Source organism: Anopheles cruzii, chromosome 2 (assembly GCF_943734635.1).
Source record: "Anopheles cruzii chromosome 2, idAnoCruzAS_RS32_06, whole genome shotgun sequence".
NCBI lineage: Eukaryota > Metazoa > Arthropoda > Insecta > Diptera > Culicidae > Anopheles > Anopheles cruzii.
The window spans coordinates 21,968,621-21,980,726 of NC_069144.1; the positions used below are offsets into that span (position 1 = coordinate 21,968,621).

Sequence of the window (12,106 nt, forward strand, 5' to 3'; positions counted from 1 at the left end):
TTTTTAGCCTCTTATTTTGATCATGATCATCATTACTTTATTCATGATCATGCTGTCTAGACCCATCCTTTCGAAAACGCACTAAATGTTGCCGAGAAATATGCATTCGAATGCATTTTTGTTCCATTTTTTGCGAAAGCGGCACCCAAAGTGCACACAGCTTTCTGAAATCCAATACCCCAATCCAAATATTGCTTACGTAGCCCAATGAGATGTCTAAGGATTCTGCTAAATCTGTTTAAATTACTCGACGATTTTCCAATACAATATCCTGGTTTTTTTCTACGATGTCAAGTGCTGCTACTGTTTTTGGACGTCCTTGACGTGGAACGTCTTCAAGGCTTGTATGACCACGCCTAAATTCAGCAACCCGTCTTTTTACTGTATTAATTGAAGGCGAAGAGTCGTTATATACTTTCAACATTTGTTCATCAATTTCCTTTGCTTTTAACCTTAAAAAAATTCAATCACTGGACGATACTTGATTTTTTTTCTTAATTGGAATTGATAGATTGAACACCCTCTGTTATTGAACCGCAAGACTTATTGAACACCCCGCTGGTAGTAGTGCTAGTAGTAGTTGCAGTGCAAAGGCTCAGTACAGTGGCCGGCCGATAATTTCTCCCTCGCAGCGATCGAACCTCGGGGGGAGGAGTTTGCATAATCGAGGTTAAGCGCCACCCGGTTGCGGACCAAGTAACACACGTCGACCAAACCGACCGGGCGGGCGGGCGGGCAGATGGGTGAGTTTAAATTCGCACCACTCCGACTGAGGATCCTGCGAAGAGGTGATGGTCCGAAGTCAACCCGCCCGGCGTTCCTTCGCGGCAGCACCACTTGCGGTTGCGCCAATTCGCGTCCGCGCCATTGTTTAAACTACTACTGCCCGCTGGCTACCACTGGCCCACTGGAAAGGGGCGCACGGTATTGCCGCAAGAGGCGCATATTGCACGAAGCAATAGGCCTCCGCTACCGGCTGCACCACGCCGCGCCAAAGTAGCTCAAGATCGAAGCGGCCCGATCAGGTGTGGCTCCCGGGGGCTCAGGAACGGGGTGCGAAAGTGGAAACTCTCGAGACGCCGTCTGATGTTGATGAACGCGCGTGCGCCATCGAACTGCTGACCACCAGGAGGGTGCGCAGCGGCCGTTCCTTCACCTCCGCATTGCCGCACTGTTTTTGTGGGCCCCCGGGGCAGCCATCGGCCACGCTTTTCCTCTTGCTAAACACCGATCGGGGCACCGAAGCACCACTTCACAGGTACACCCTTTTTGGACATTTCGCAGTGTACCAGTGCACCCTGGCTTCGGGGGACCCCACCACCACCACCACCACCGGTGGGTTCGGTGGGCAAGGTCCGCCAGACTACCACCACCCGTTCGGGCCGTTGGCATCAGCGAGCCGCGATCGTCGGTGAAAGAAAGGAAATTGGACAGAAAGAATGAGTCTCCGGCGGTCACAGGGTGTCTCAGGAGTGGTCGAGAGATTGGTTCATATTTTAAACTAAACCATGCCTGACGATACCAAATCAGGCATTGTTGCATTGTGTTTCCTACTTTGATAACTTAACAAAAGATGAAAAAAACATATTTTATTCAAAGTTACACATTACTACAAAAGTGCCCAAGATCCACAAAGCAACAGAACTCTTTCAAGCGCGTTTTGACAAACGGTTGAGCTCCAATAATCGGTTGAATCGGAGTTGATGGTTACGGAGATTTGCTGGTTTGTAATTTTTTTAGCCTCCACCAGGATTGAAGATTCACCAAATGCCTCACCAAATGCCAGTTCCATGTTGAATGTTCAATCCGGATGCTTTTAAACAGTCATAAAAGAAATTATGAATCTTATCAAGTGACTGCGTCGTATTCATTGTATCTTATGCACTGCAGAACACACCTTTTCAATTAAACCATTTAAATTTAAAGTAACAACGAAAAATTCAAAATAAAAACGTTCACTGTTAAGCTATCCTCTCCTGTGTTTTGTGCAAAATATTATACTTCTGAGAATTTCAGCCAAAGATTCGAGAGATATCCATTCGGCCGGGAACAGAGCCACCCTGTCTCTTTAGTGTTTGTTTTGCCCCATCCGCAGACGAGCTGCACGGGGTATTTCGCGATCGGCATCGGCGGTTGCTTTCGGCGCAACGACTCGGTCCGGCCAGTTGGTCCTGAGACTTGGAAGCGGTTCGGTTCGTTCGGCTCGGGTTCCGTTCCGTTCAGCTTTCGCCGCACGGCATCGCGGTGGTGGCGGCGTTGTTGTGGTCTGATCGTGTCCCGCGCTGGCGATTCCCGCATTCGCCCAGCGTCACCGGTTAGCGTAACGCGGATTGAGGATACCAGAGCACTAAAGCGCCTATCACTAAGCGCCCGCTAATTGTTTGCCCAGCTTTCGAATGCTGCGTCTGGGGAGTTGAAATGTTTCGTGTGCTAATCACTAGAAAACGGAAAAAGGCGCAAAAGAAGGAAGAAAAACGGTACCTAACAACATAATTCCGCACGGCGGCTAAACCAGGTTTGCGCGGCAGGTTCTCGGCAGGCGAAGGCGTCGTCGTTCACGCGAAAGTGAAGTGTTCTGTGGCTCCAACGGTTCCAAAGCATAGCTGCCCGATGCTGGGACCAGCCGCTCGTCTAACGCTCGGCCATCGAAAGTGTAGTGCAACTAACGGCAAAGCCCCCAATTGAGTCACGGCTCAAGCGAAACAGTTTCACCCCACCGTGGATAGTGTTTCTTTACTGTTCCCGATTTCTGTTTTATAGGATACACGCGCAGTGTGCAGTGAAATAGAAATCCATCCGGGGCTAAGTAATCAGAGAAAAAACGCCGTTATCACCCAGCAGCGGTGCTACAGTGATCCGTCCGTCGTACCTTCCGACACCATAAATCCGACTGAATGTGCTCATAAACCTCCGATGCTGGCTGGCTGTTGGTTCGCCCACAGCGTGCGTGTGATTGTGCAGAAACCGGAATAAAATTGTGCCAAAACCTATGTCCAGCAACGGTGGCAAACGGAAACCGTACTTCCGGTATTGGCCTGGCCCAGCCTGTCTCGCGTTCGTCTCGCGCCGGGATCATGAACTTGCTGAAACCATTCCACAGCGTTTGCTTCCTCTTTTTGGCGCTCCTATCGGTACTGAAATGTCACACATTAGAAAGCGAAGACCTGACGCACCTGTCGGATCGAGAAATAGGTAGGTCCCGGGGCCGCACCGAGCCGAGGCCGAAACGTGTGTCGGGCTGGCCTGCGTCCAAATGTTTCCACGACATTTCGTCCAGGTTTAGTGTCTAGCACCGCGGGGCCAGGTTCACCTTTCACTAGTGTTTCGATGGGTTTCGGGCGGACACCATCGCTTCATCTAGTCACTATTTTGCCCGCCTAGGTATACTACCCAGTCCCTGACTAGGGCGCGTTGACGTGTGTGGCCGTGTGTGCCTGGGCTCTAGTCCTCCGCTGGGGGAGTTTGTTCCCTCTTTCACCACCTTCGGCGCGGGCCTTGATATGAACTTGACTTTGGACCTGAAGCGCCCGAGCGCATTACTACCGCCTGTCTGGTTCCGCGGAACCAGCACCACCAGCGCCCGCACGCCTGCGGAAATAAGTGAAAGTTTGAGAAACGCGCCCGCGCTTGCTTGCGCACACGATCAGGCGACCCAAACGGCCGACCTCAACCAACCCAGCGCTGGTTACGCTACCGTACCGCTACTACGAAAAACGGGTGCCCCTGGCTTGAAAGGGGGCGAGAAAGAGTGACAGGAAATCCTCCAAAATCCAAACCCCCATATCTTCAGTACAGCGATCTATTTAGTAGTTCACTTAAATCAACTCCTTATAGTAGTAGTAATCCCCTCAGCGAACCCCATTCTGGCGTGAGCAGAAAAGTCTATTCGCTCAAGCTCTGGTGGTCAATAAACTCCCCGCGGCCGCGTGCGTTGCTCAGCTGGTGCTGGTGAAGAAATTTCCCTCCCAAAGTCCATCTCCAATCGGTCGGCAGAATGGAATCAACTCGGCCCGCCGGCCGAAACAAACGACTTCAATGCGCGAACAGGCGGCGAGCTTCGTTAAAGTTCGCGTGAAATTTGTTTATTACTTAAAATTTGTTAATTGTCCGCGAAAGGCACTTATCTGCTTCCTCACTTTGCGGTTATGCTCGTTACCGGAGTGGTTCGAATCTGGATGATGCGATGCGTGCGTGATGCGCTAATGTATTGACAACGGTTTTTTCTCCGTTTCGGAACGGCTTTCTGCGCTGGGTTTTTAACTGTATGCAAAATGTTCGCTTCGCCGGTTCGAAATGGGTTCTTTTCGGGGGCAGGGCTTTAGTTTCTATACTTACGTGGCCTCCATAGCCCATCATTAAAGGTTTTTTTTTGCTTGGTGAGAAGTTCATTTTACTTTCTAAAAAAACCAAAGAAAACGGACATTTCCGTATAAAATCTATAACGTTCACACAGACACGTAGGGAAGACACTTAGTTAACTTCTGCAAAACGGGTTCTCTCGTTACAGTGGACACGTTGGTGAAACAATGGGCTCCTCTCGTCTGGCTGGCGCCAAATGAAAAGTACATGCCCGGCGATGTGTCCAAGTTTCTCGAGCATGTGCACGCAGAAGAAGCCAAAGTAGTGACCGTGTACCCCGGCAGCGAGATTACCGAGCTCGAGGAGCTGAGTGGCTACGACAATGGGTTGACGAACGAGCTTTCGTACTACGACCCGATGGCGCAGGAGCGACAAGGACGCTTTCGCAACAAGCGCAATTTCAAGGACCCGTCGACGTCCCTGGACCTGCTGTTTGATCTGCCCATCGGCAACGAATCGAAGAGCTGGTACCTGGTGACCAATGGGAACGTTGAGGAGTTGATCGCCGACAAGGAGTCGTTCATTCACGGACAGAACCCACTGAAAGATGATGTGCCAATTTACGCGGTGATCAGTATGTGCAAACAGCCGCTGCCCGGCCCGGCGTTGCACATGCCAGATAGTTTGCCATTCCCACTGCCAACGACGACGATCGCGTATCAGTCGACCCCTGTGTTTCATAGTATAAATAATCAAGAGAATGGTAAGGACCGTGGTCTTTTAAACATGCTTACAATAGCTAATATTTGTTTTTATTAAACTTATCAATGGCCCACAGAAGTGACATATACTGCGAAGGATCGACCACCGTTCAAGCGTAACCCGTACGCACCGACGCCCAAGAACATTTTCGAGCTTCAGCCCAACCTCCGGCAGGGGATTAACAAGGTGGAGAAAAGCATTCGCTTGGTTCGCAAACGCAGAGAGCTTCAGGACGAGAGTGCCTACGAGGCAGGCCAACTTAACGACATCCAGGTCCAGGCCGATCCTAATGAAGCGGACGAAACGGGGCGAAGAGTCGTGTCTGATTCCATTGGCGCCGCGGTAGACAACGGCTTGAAATATGCGGCCGAGGAGTCGACCGAAAGCGCCGCACCGAGTGAGGAAAACGAGGAGTGGGAAACAATAACCGAGCGTCGGCATGACCAGGGACGCTACCCGGAGGACAGTGCGTCCGAATACCCCCATTTCCATGTCACGTACTGGATGTTCTATCCCTACAGTCAGGTAACAGCAAACACGCTCGCTGCTCGCCGTCTCGCCTTCCCAAGCATGATTACATTCCTCCACTCCAGGGCAAAGTGATATGCACCATCGATTTGGGACCTTTCGGGCCGTGGCCTATACCGCTGATCTTTGGCATGTGCCTGGGCACGAAGAAGGAGTTTGGCAGCCATGTTGGAGACTGGGAGCACATGAGCCTCTCGTTCCGTGGCCGGCGCGAACCTGACGTAAAGACTGATACGCTTTTACGCGTTCACCAACGATGTCCGGCAGTGGAGCTTCCGGTTTTCCAATGATTAACACACTGTTTTGTTATGTCCCACTCGTGCGGCAGGAAATGTATGTATCGGCACACGACGCAGGAGCATTCTACTCGTACGAACGGCTTACGGGGACGTTCGAGTACCACAGTCAGGAAACGAGGAAAGGAATACTGCAGCAGCCAACCTTCCCGAAAACGGTCGTCACGTCCGGCAACCATCCGGTGCTGTTCGCCGCCGAAGGATCGCACGGTCTGTGGACGGCACCGGGGAAGCACAAGTTTGTCCGGGTTCCGCGCCTGTACGACATCAACGGGTTCGGGCTGCCTTGGTCCACCTGGAGAAACGTTGAGCTAATCCACGAGAATGATGCCAAAGGTAAGGGGAGGTTTTGTTCTCGACTCGTGGAGCGCTCTGTGACTTGCTCTACTTGTTCCCGGCAGGACGCAGTTCGCTTCGCCCAAAGTGGATGAAGTTCAACGGACGATGGGGTAACCCGAAGACCAAATGCCATCCACTGAAACGGATCGGGTTGCACATATGCGAGCTGACGGACGGCCCTACGGGAATTCCGCGCAAAAAGCATCACTTTAAATGCAAGGCCCGATAACGCACTGTGGTGGCCTGGAACAGAAGCCCACCATTCCAGCAGATGTGCCCTGATAGAGATTAACTATTTATTTGTCTGATATTTATTTCCGATTCTAGCAATTTTTCTACGATTTTATCACATGCTGATTTAATTAACAGTCATTTCCCCACCGGTCTCTTGATTTCAGTTTGATAGATCGGCAGCAAATCGACTACCAATCGATTAACCAACATTTCTCTTCAGCATGGATCATTCTCATAGGGCTAAACAACTCCTTTGTATTTTATCAAATGTTTGTTCAAACAATCAACTGCTGACGATCAATCAAACATTGAGATTGAGAACGGGCTTTTATTGTCTATTCTTTTTTATTCACATTCTGATGTTTCCATACTCGGTTATATTATATTAGCTTGATTACATCGTTTCGCTAGGATAGGAGTATTTTTGTATTTTGTACAAACGTGCTCTGCTTCTCCGATAGTATTTCTTACGAACGCGTGAATGTAAATACCATATTTTAAAGCGGGATTCCCCAAAAGCCGGCGAAAATGTACTGTATAAATAAATGCTTTAGTTAAAACGAAAATAGTGTACTTTCAATAGATAGTCTTTAATGATTTCCAAAGCGTTAAGGAAAGGCAACGGCGTCCAGTGAACATTCAAACAAATGAAATGTTTCATGTTCGTTGGTCCCTTGAAATAGTTCGTCTCAATCTATAACTTCAGCTGCACTACTTCGTTCAACTATTCAACTGTCATGCTCAAATGACAGCTCCCGCTTCGAAAGGGGAAAACTCTTTTGGGTGTTTTGGAAAACAAACACAATGACTCGAAACACCGGAAATCCTATGGAAGCATTAATTCAAGAAATCAGTAATGACCAGTGTAAACGAGGGAAGGTTAAGGTTAAAAAGGTGTACCTAAACGAGGATCCTTCCAAGGTAAGTTTCAGATACAACATGTAGCATTGTAATGCCATGCCTAATGCACTCTGCACTTCTCAGGAGGAAACGGTCCAATGCCCACGTTGTTTGCGGGGTAATCAACAATACATGGTTCGCTATATGTACATCAACCTCAATGAAGCTATTTACAAATGTGAGGCTCCGAACTGTATGTACCCGTTCAGGAATTTCAAGTTCAAAAACTACGACGACAACACCGTGTATCAGTACGAAGAGTTGCCGGACCACAATCACCTGGACCTTGATCTGCTGTGCTCGGACTTTACTCCATGCAGCGTCTCCGATTCTTATGGCCGCGTTCCAGAGCAATCCCTCGATCATTTCGGTCCAGTCGACTTCAATCTCGATTTCCCATCGACCGAACCAGTTGCCCAGCATCCATTCGCAAACGCTTCCAAATCTTTGCTAACCGAGCCCAAAAGCCAGGATTTGGCAAACAAATTCGATGTCGGTCTAATCGATGATATCCTTCAGGACTTGTGGCCTTCAAAGTCCACCTCTACCCCACCACTATCTAGCACAACAGTATTGATGCCAAATAGGGAGAAGCAGCCCTCGGAAGAACCAAAAAGCACAACGAAGCCAAATCAACCGACATCCGGCCGAAAGCTGGAAAAATGTTTGAAAGCAGTCCAGCAAACAAATAAAAGCCTTCAAGATGTTATCTTTAAGGTGCCAACGCAAACGGAGGAATCGCGTAAACGGGCGGTACACGTTGTAGAATCCATCACACCGACCAAGCTGCGAATTAAGAAAGTTTCTGCACGCAAGCGAAGAAAGATAAGTCCGCTTGCGAAAAGCAAGCCTTCCGAAAAGCCGTACAACCCGACCATGGAAATGGCCAGCGATGCAAACAAACTTGTTCAAACGAAAGCTATCACGCCGGTCGAATTTTTAAACCAACTCAACACCCTGTCGAGGCCACCACCGCCCAGCAGCGTCTGTTCGGACAAGGCACAGCGGATGCTCAGCTTCATACAACGAAGCTTACATAATCGGCCACGGGATGATAGCGTGCCACACCAGTCGGTCGCGCAGGCCCCGCTGGTTACGAATGAATTGCAATCGATCGGCACACCAACCGTGTCGGATGGTACGATACAAAATCAATCCTTGCCGCCCAACGTACCCATCTCCGGCACGGGAAAGCCATCAACGTCGAAAGATCTTGCTGCAAGCGCCAGTGTGGCCGATGAGCTACCGCCTACACCTACAATAGAAAAACCAGTCATAGAGATAAAAACGTGCGGATCCGTGACTAACGGTGGAATGGAACTGCTTATACGCTTGTTAGAATGAAGTGAATAAATGTTATAAATTTTAGGAAATAACTTTTCACGCCTCAACTTTGAAAGTAGCCCCACGGGTTCGGTTTATTTTCGCGTCCTTATCGGCAGTCTTTCGTTAGCCTGAGGTCAGATGCAATCGCTCGGCGAAGTATTCTTCCCGCGCAACACCAATGATGGCGCAAGCGATGCAGTTGCCCGAGTTGCCCGTCGTTTTGCTGTAATCGTGTCCGCCCCGCCCTTGATCATCCTCATACTCCGACACCGACAGGGTCCTACCGATGATGCTGCGCTCGCCGGTGAGCGTTATCTTTGGATCCGCCAGCTGCACCTTCGCCAGTCCCCCGCCATACGCCACTATGTTACCCAAATCTCCGACGTGACGGTTTTCGTCCTCTGGCGCCCCGTGATCGTTGCCGTCCGGATTGTAGTGTGGCCCGGTCGACAGACATCCGCGCGAAAAGTCCCCAAACTCGTGCACGTGCAGACCGTGCTTTCCGGGCTTCAGCCCCTCGAGTGCCCCGGTTACAGCCACGGATGTACCCTGCGAAGCGAAATGCAATAAAAGCGACACACCATCTCCGGCGGGAGTTGTTTTAAATTGTTTCCAGTTCTTGTAGAACAGCGTAAGGATGACAGTTTTTATTGTAATTGTATATCCATTCACGTACAGGTTAGAAAATTCTCGTTTCCCAGGGAACTGATAATGATTTTAAATTCATGCAAACTGGTATGCACACACACACACATACATATATATTTTCGAAGACACACCTAGTGTGCAGCTTCAGGAGTGTGATGTGGTCTAAGATAAATGTTGTCTTTTCTTCAACAGCCAACTTCGGACCCTGGCCGGTTGAATGAATTTAAATTTTGCACAGTCCAATCACGCCGCACGCCAGCCGAGCCCCAGCATTGCCGGTGGTTTTGCTCAGTTCATGTCCACCTAGTCCAAGATCGTCCGGATCAGCATGAACAACGAGCGAACGGCCGACCACGTTCATGGGTCCGCTGAGTGCAATCTGCTCCACGGTCAACTCCACTTTAGCTTCACCGGAAGCGTCAGCCACAACGTTGCCCATATCGCCAGCATGACGCTCCGCTGCATCCGGTGCGCCGTGCGTTTTGCCGTGTGGATTGAAATGAGCCCCGGTGGACATGCATCCGTTGGTATTATCTCCGAACTCGTGAATATGGAACCCGTGATCGCCAGGCTTCAGGCCGGTAACTGACCCAGTAACCTTGACGGGGTCCGATTCTCCCTAAAATGTGCGTAATGAGATGGATTAATGTTAAAGAATGTACGACACGGTGCGATGGTGCGCTAATTGTTGAATTATTCACAACTGCATTGGTCGGAAAACGTGTAAACTATTTGACTTGAGTGTCGACTTTGCTTACAACACCTTTCGTATGCGTTAGAAAGAGAGAAGTGATGAGTTGTTGCGAAATAACAAGTTAGCATGACGAGGCAAACTTCAGGAGCCAAGTCAAGGGTTGCTCGGAATAACCCCGCTTAAATCGCGTTTCAATTGCTTTGCTTCCAAAAAGTATACCCTTGCTCAGGCTAGAGGAGCTAAAAATCCATTACTAAACTACTACTAAGCTACTAAATCGTAGAAGCCACAAAAAACAAGAGATTACATAAATTCTCATCGATCCGGAAGACATCCAAATAGAAGCGGTGCGAACCTATCTTGGGCATCCTCGCCTGCCATTTTGCGGCTTTTTACGTGAAATACTTACACTCTGTTCGAAAAAAATCGTTCCCTTCACTTCGCCATTCAAAACGCACACGGCTTTCAGCGGCATGTTGCACAGAATGTAGAATTCGTAAGCTTTGGTTCAATCGAATACACCGTTTACACCGAACGAACTCAACGCAAAATCCGCAACTGAACTGAGCTTCCTGATAAAGTGTACTTTCCCGATCGGCAAAATAGTGCCGTGGGCAAAAGACCGAATGTTCGTTTATCGGCGAAAATGCAAAAACAGTGCAGCAGTGTGGGTATGTTTAGCTACCGACGATTTTTGGTTGTGTTGGTGTAATTATTACAGTAGAGCCCGTGCCATAACGCTGTTCTTTCAAGCAGATGTTCTTTCAACAGAGTTGAAAATGTTTACAAAATAGATAAATAATGTTACATTTTTGATAATTTTGACTGTTTTCAACACTAGGTTGCCATGAGATAAATAGGGCAAACATACTATCTCTCTCACTCTGTGCAGTTGCCAATCCAACGTATTGATGTAAGCGAAAAAGGGAGAGAAGCGCTACGCTCAAACACAATTTGGAACAGAAACCATTCAGTTATGGTTCGAAAAGTTCTTTTACTCTAGGCATTGAATTGATTCATTTCGTCCGTGGTAAAACAATTGCTAAAAATACCAAAACTGTCAGTGGGATCGAAATAAATTTTACATTTACGTCTTTGCAGATTTTGGCGCGCTTTTCTGGCAACACAGCATTTTTATGGTGTATTTTTATAGCATCGTCGTCCATATAAACAGGCTGAAATCGACAAATTTTCATCAATTTTCGTCAAATCGTCGTGAAGTTCGTATCGTGAGTGAAATCTTAGCATCGCATCAAGATGACTGGACGCGGAAAGGGAGGAAAAGGACTGGGCAAAGGAGGAGCTAAGCGTCACCGGAAGGTGCTGCGCGATAACATCCAGGGCATCACCAAGCCGGCCATCCGTCGTTTGGCCCGCCGTGGAGGCGTCAAGCGTATTTCCGGGCTGATCTACGAGGAAACGCGCGGAGTGTTGAAGGTGTTCCTGGAGAACGTGATCCGCGATGCGGTCACCTACACGGAGCACGCCAAGCGCAAGACCGTGACCGCCATGGATGTGGTGTACGCTCTGAAGCGCCAGGGCCGCACTCTGTACGGTTTTGGAGGCTAAACTGCTAGACCGTCAAACATCATCACCATCAGCAACACAACAGAACAACATCAAAACGGCCCTTTTCAGGGCCAACGAATGTATTTCTGAAAGATTCGCTTCTACAGAGCTTCCCAACGCGACACATAGCTATACATATGCATGTACATTACAAAGCCTCAACTTAACATGCGTTTTTCTTAAATATTCATCTGCGGGGCTTCGGAATAAATGTCCATGCTTGGCGTGGTAACTATGATTGTGCTTTCTCGATAAACACGGCGTCAAATTTCAACGCTTTTGCCGGGATCTTTTTGCCATTGTGTGCACATCATCGGCATCGATTTTTGGCCGGCAAACCAAGATGGCGAATCGAATGCAGCTGATGCAGGAAACATCGTGATGCACATCTATATCTAAACTCCTTTTTTCTGGTATGTTCCTCCATTAAAGAGTTTGGCGAGTCTTATTATTTTTCCCATGATTTTGGGATATTCAAAAGATGGAAGAATCTCCATGTTCAGGAGAGAAA

General features: G+C 48.8%; 4 protein-coding genes across 5 annotated transcripts; 3 read left to right on the forward strand and 1 right to left on the reverse strand.

Moving 5' to 3' along the window:
• The first annotated feature begins 3,074 nt into the window (after positions 1-3,074).
• On the forward strand, positions 3,075-6,453 carry LOC128267966 (uncharacterized). Its single transcript, XM_053004935.1, has 6 exons — positions 3,075-3,192; positions 4,508-5,062; positions 5,138-5,586; positions 5,655-5,810; positions 5,918-6,221; positions 6,287-6,453. The coding sequence occupies exons 1-6, from the start codon at positions 3,075-3,077 to the stop codon at positions 6,451-6,453; spliced, it is 1,749 nt and encodes a 582-aa protein (XP_052860895.1).
• Positions 6,454-7,262: 809 nt separating this feature from the next.
• LOC128267750 (uncharacterized) lies at positions 7,263-8,702 on the forward strand. The gene is made up of 2 exons (XM_053004651.1): positions 7,263-7,379; positions 7,443-8,702. Exons 1-2 carry the CDS (start codon positions 7,263-7,265, stop codon positions 8,700-8,702), a joined length of 1,377 nt encoding a protein of 458 aa, XP_052860611.1.
• Positions 8,703-8,759: 57 nt separating this feature from the next.
• Positions 8,760-10,647, reverse strand: LOC128267751 (superoxide dismutase [Cu-Zn]). Of its 2 annotated transcripts, none has more exons than XM_053004652.1 (2): positions 10,436-10,647; positions 8,760-9,233 (listed from the first exon to the last, which is right to left on the reverse strand). In XM_053004652.1, the coding sequence occupies exons 1-2, from the start codon at positions 10,499-10,501 to the stop codon at positions 8,808-8,810; spliced, it is 492 nt and encodes a 163-aa protein (XP_052860612.1). In that variant the 5' UTR covers positions 10,502-10,647; the 3' UTR covers positions 8,760-8,807. The 2 variants fall into 2 exon arrangements, with proteins under 2 accessions (XP_052860612.1, XP_052860613.1); XM_053004653.1 differs by lacking the exon at positions 8,760-9,233 and adding an exon at positions 9,290-9,951 and having other exon boundaries at positions 10,436-10,641.
• A 594-nt stretch (positions 10,648-11,241) lies between these two features.
• On the forward strand, positions 11,242-11,840 carry LOC128268753 (histone H4). The gene has a single exon (XM_053005953.1). The coding sequence runs from the start codon at positions 11,284-11,286 to the stop codon at positions 11,593-11,595; it is 312 nt and encodes a 103-aa protein (XP_052861913.1). The 5' UTR covers positions 11,242-11,283; the 3' UTR covers positions 11,596-11,840.
• Positions 11,841-12,106: the final 266 nt, after the last annotated feature.

What these genes read in the sequence shown, in the direction of transcription:
- LOC128267750 (XM_053004651.1), top strand. Translation starts at nt 7,263, where the DNA reads ATGACTCGAAACACCGGAAATCCTATGGAAGCATTAATTCAAGAAATC. An exon ending in TAAACGAGGATCCTTCCAAG is followed by an intron (nt 7,380 to 7,442) that starts GTAAGTTTCAGA and finishes TGCACTTCTCAG; the next exon opens with GAGGAAACGGTCCAATGCCC.
- LOC128267751 (XM_053004652.1), bottom strand. Translation starts at nt 10,501, where the DNA reads ATGCCGCTGAAAGCCGTGTGCGTTTTGAATGGCGAAGTGAAGGGAACG. An exon ending in CGATTTTTTTCGAACAGAGT is followed by an intron (nt 9,234 to 10,435) that starts GTAAGTATTTCA and finishes TTCGCTTCGCAG; the next exon opens with GGTACATCCGTGGCTGTAAC.
- LOC128268753 (XM_053005953.1), top strand. Translation starts at nt 11,284, where the DNA reads ATGACTGGACGCGGAAAGGGAGGAAAAGGACTGGGCAAAGGAGGAGCT.
- LOC128267966 (XM_053004935.1), top strand. Translation starts at nt 3,075, where the DNA reads ATGAACTTGCTGAAACCATTCCACAGCGTTTGCTTCCTCTTTTTGGCG. An exon ending in TGTTCTATCCCTACAGTCAG is followed by an intron (nt 5,587 to 5,654) that starts GTAACAGCAAAC and finishes CCTCCACTCCAG; the next exon opens with GGCAAAGTGATATGCACCAT. An exon ending in CCACGAGAATGATGCCAAAG is followed by an intron (nt 6,222 to 6,286) that starts GTAAGGGGAGGT and finishes TGTTCCCGGCAG; the next exon opens with GACGCAGTTCGCTTCGCCCA.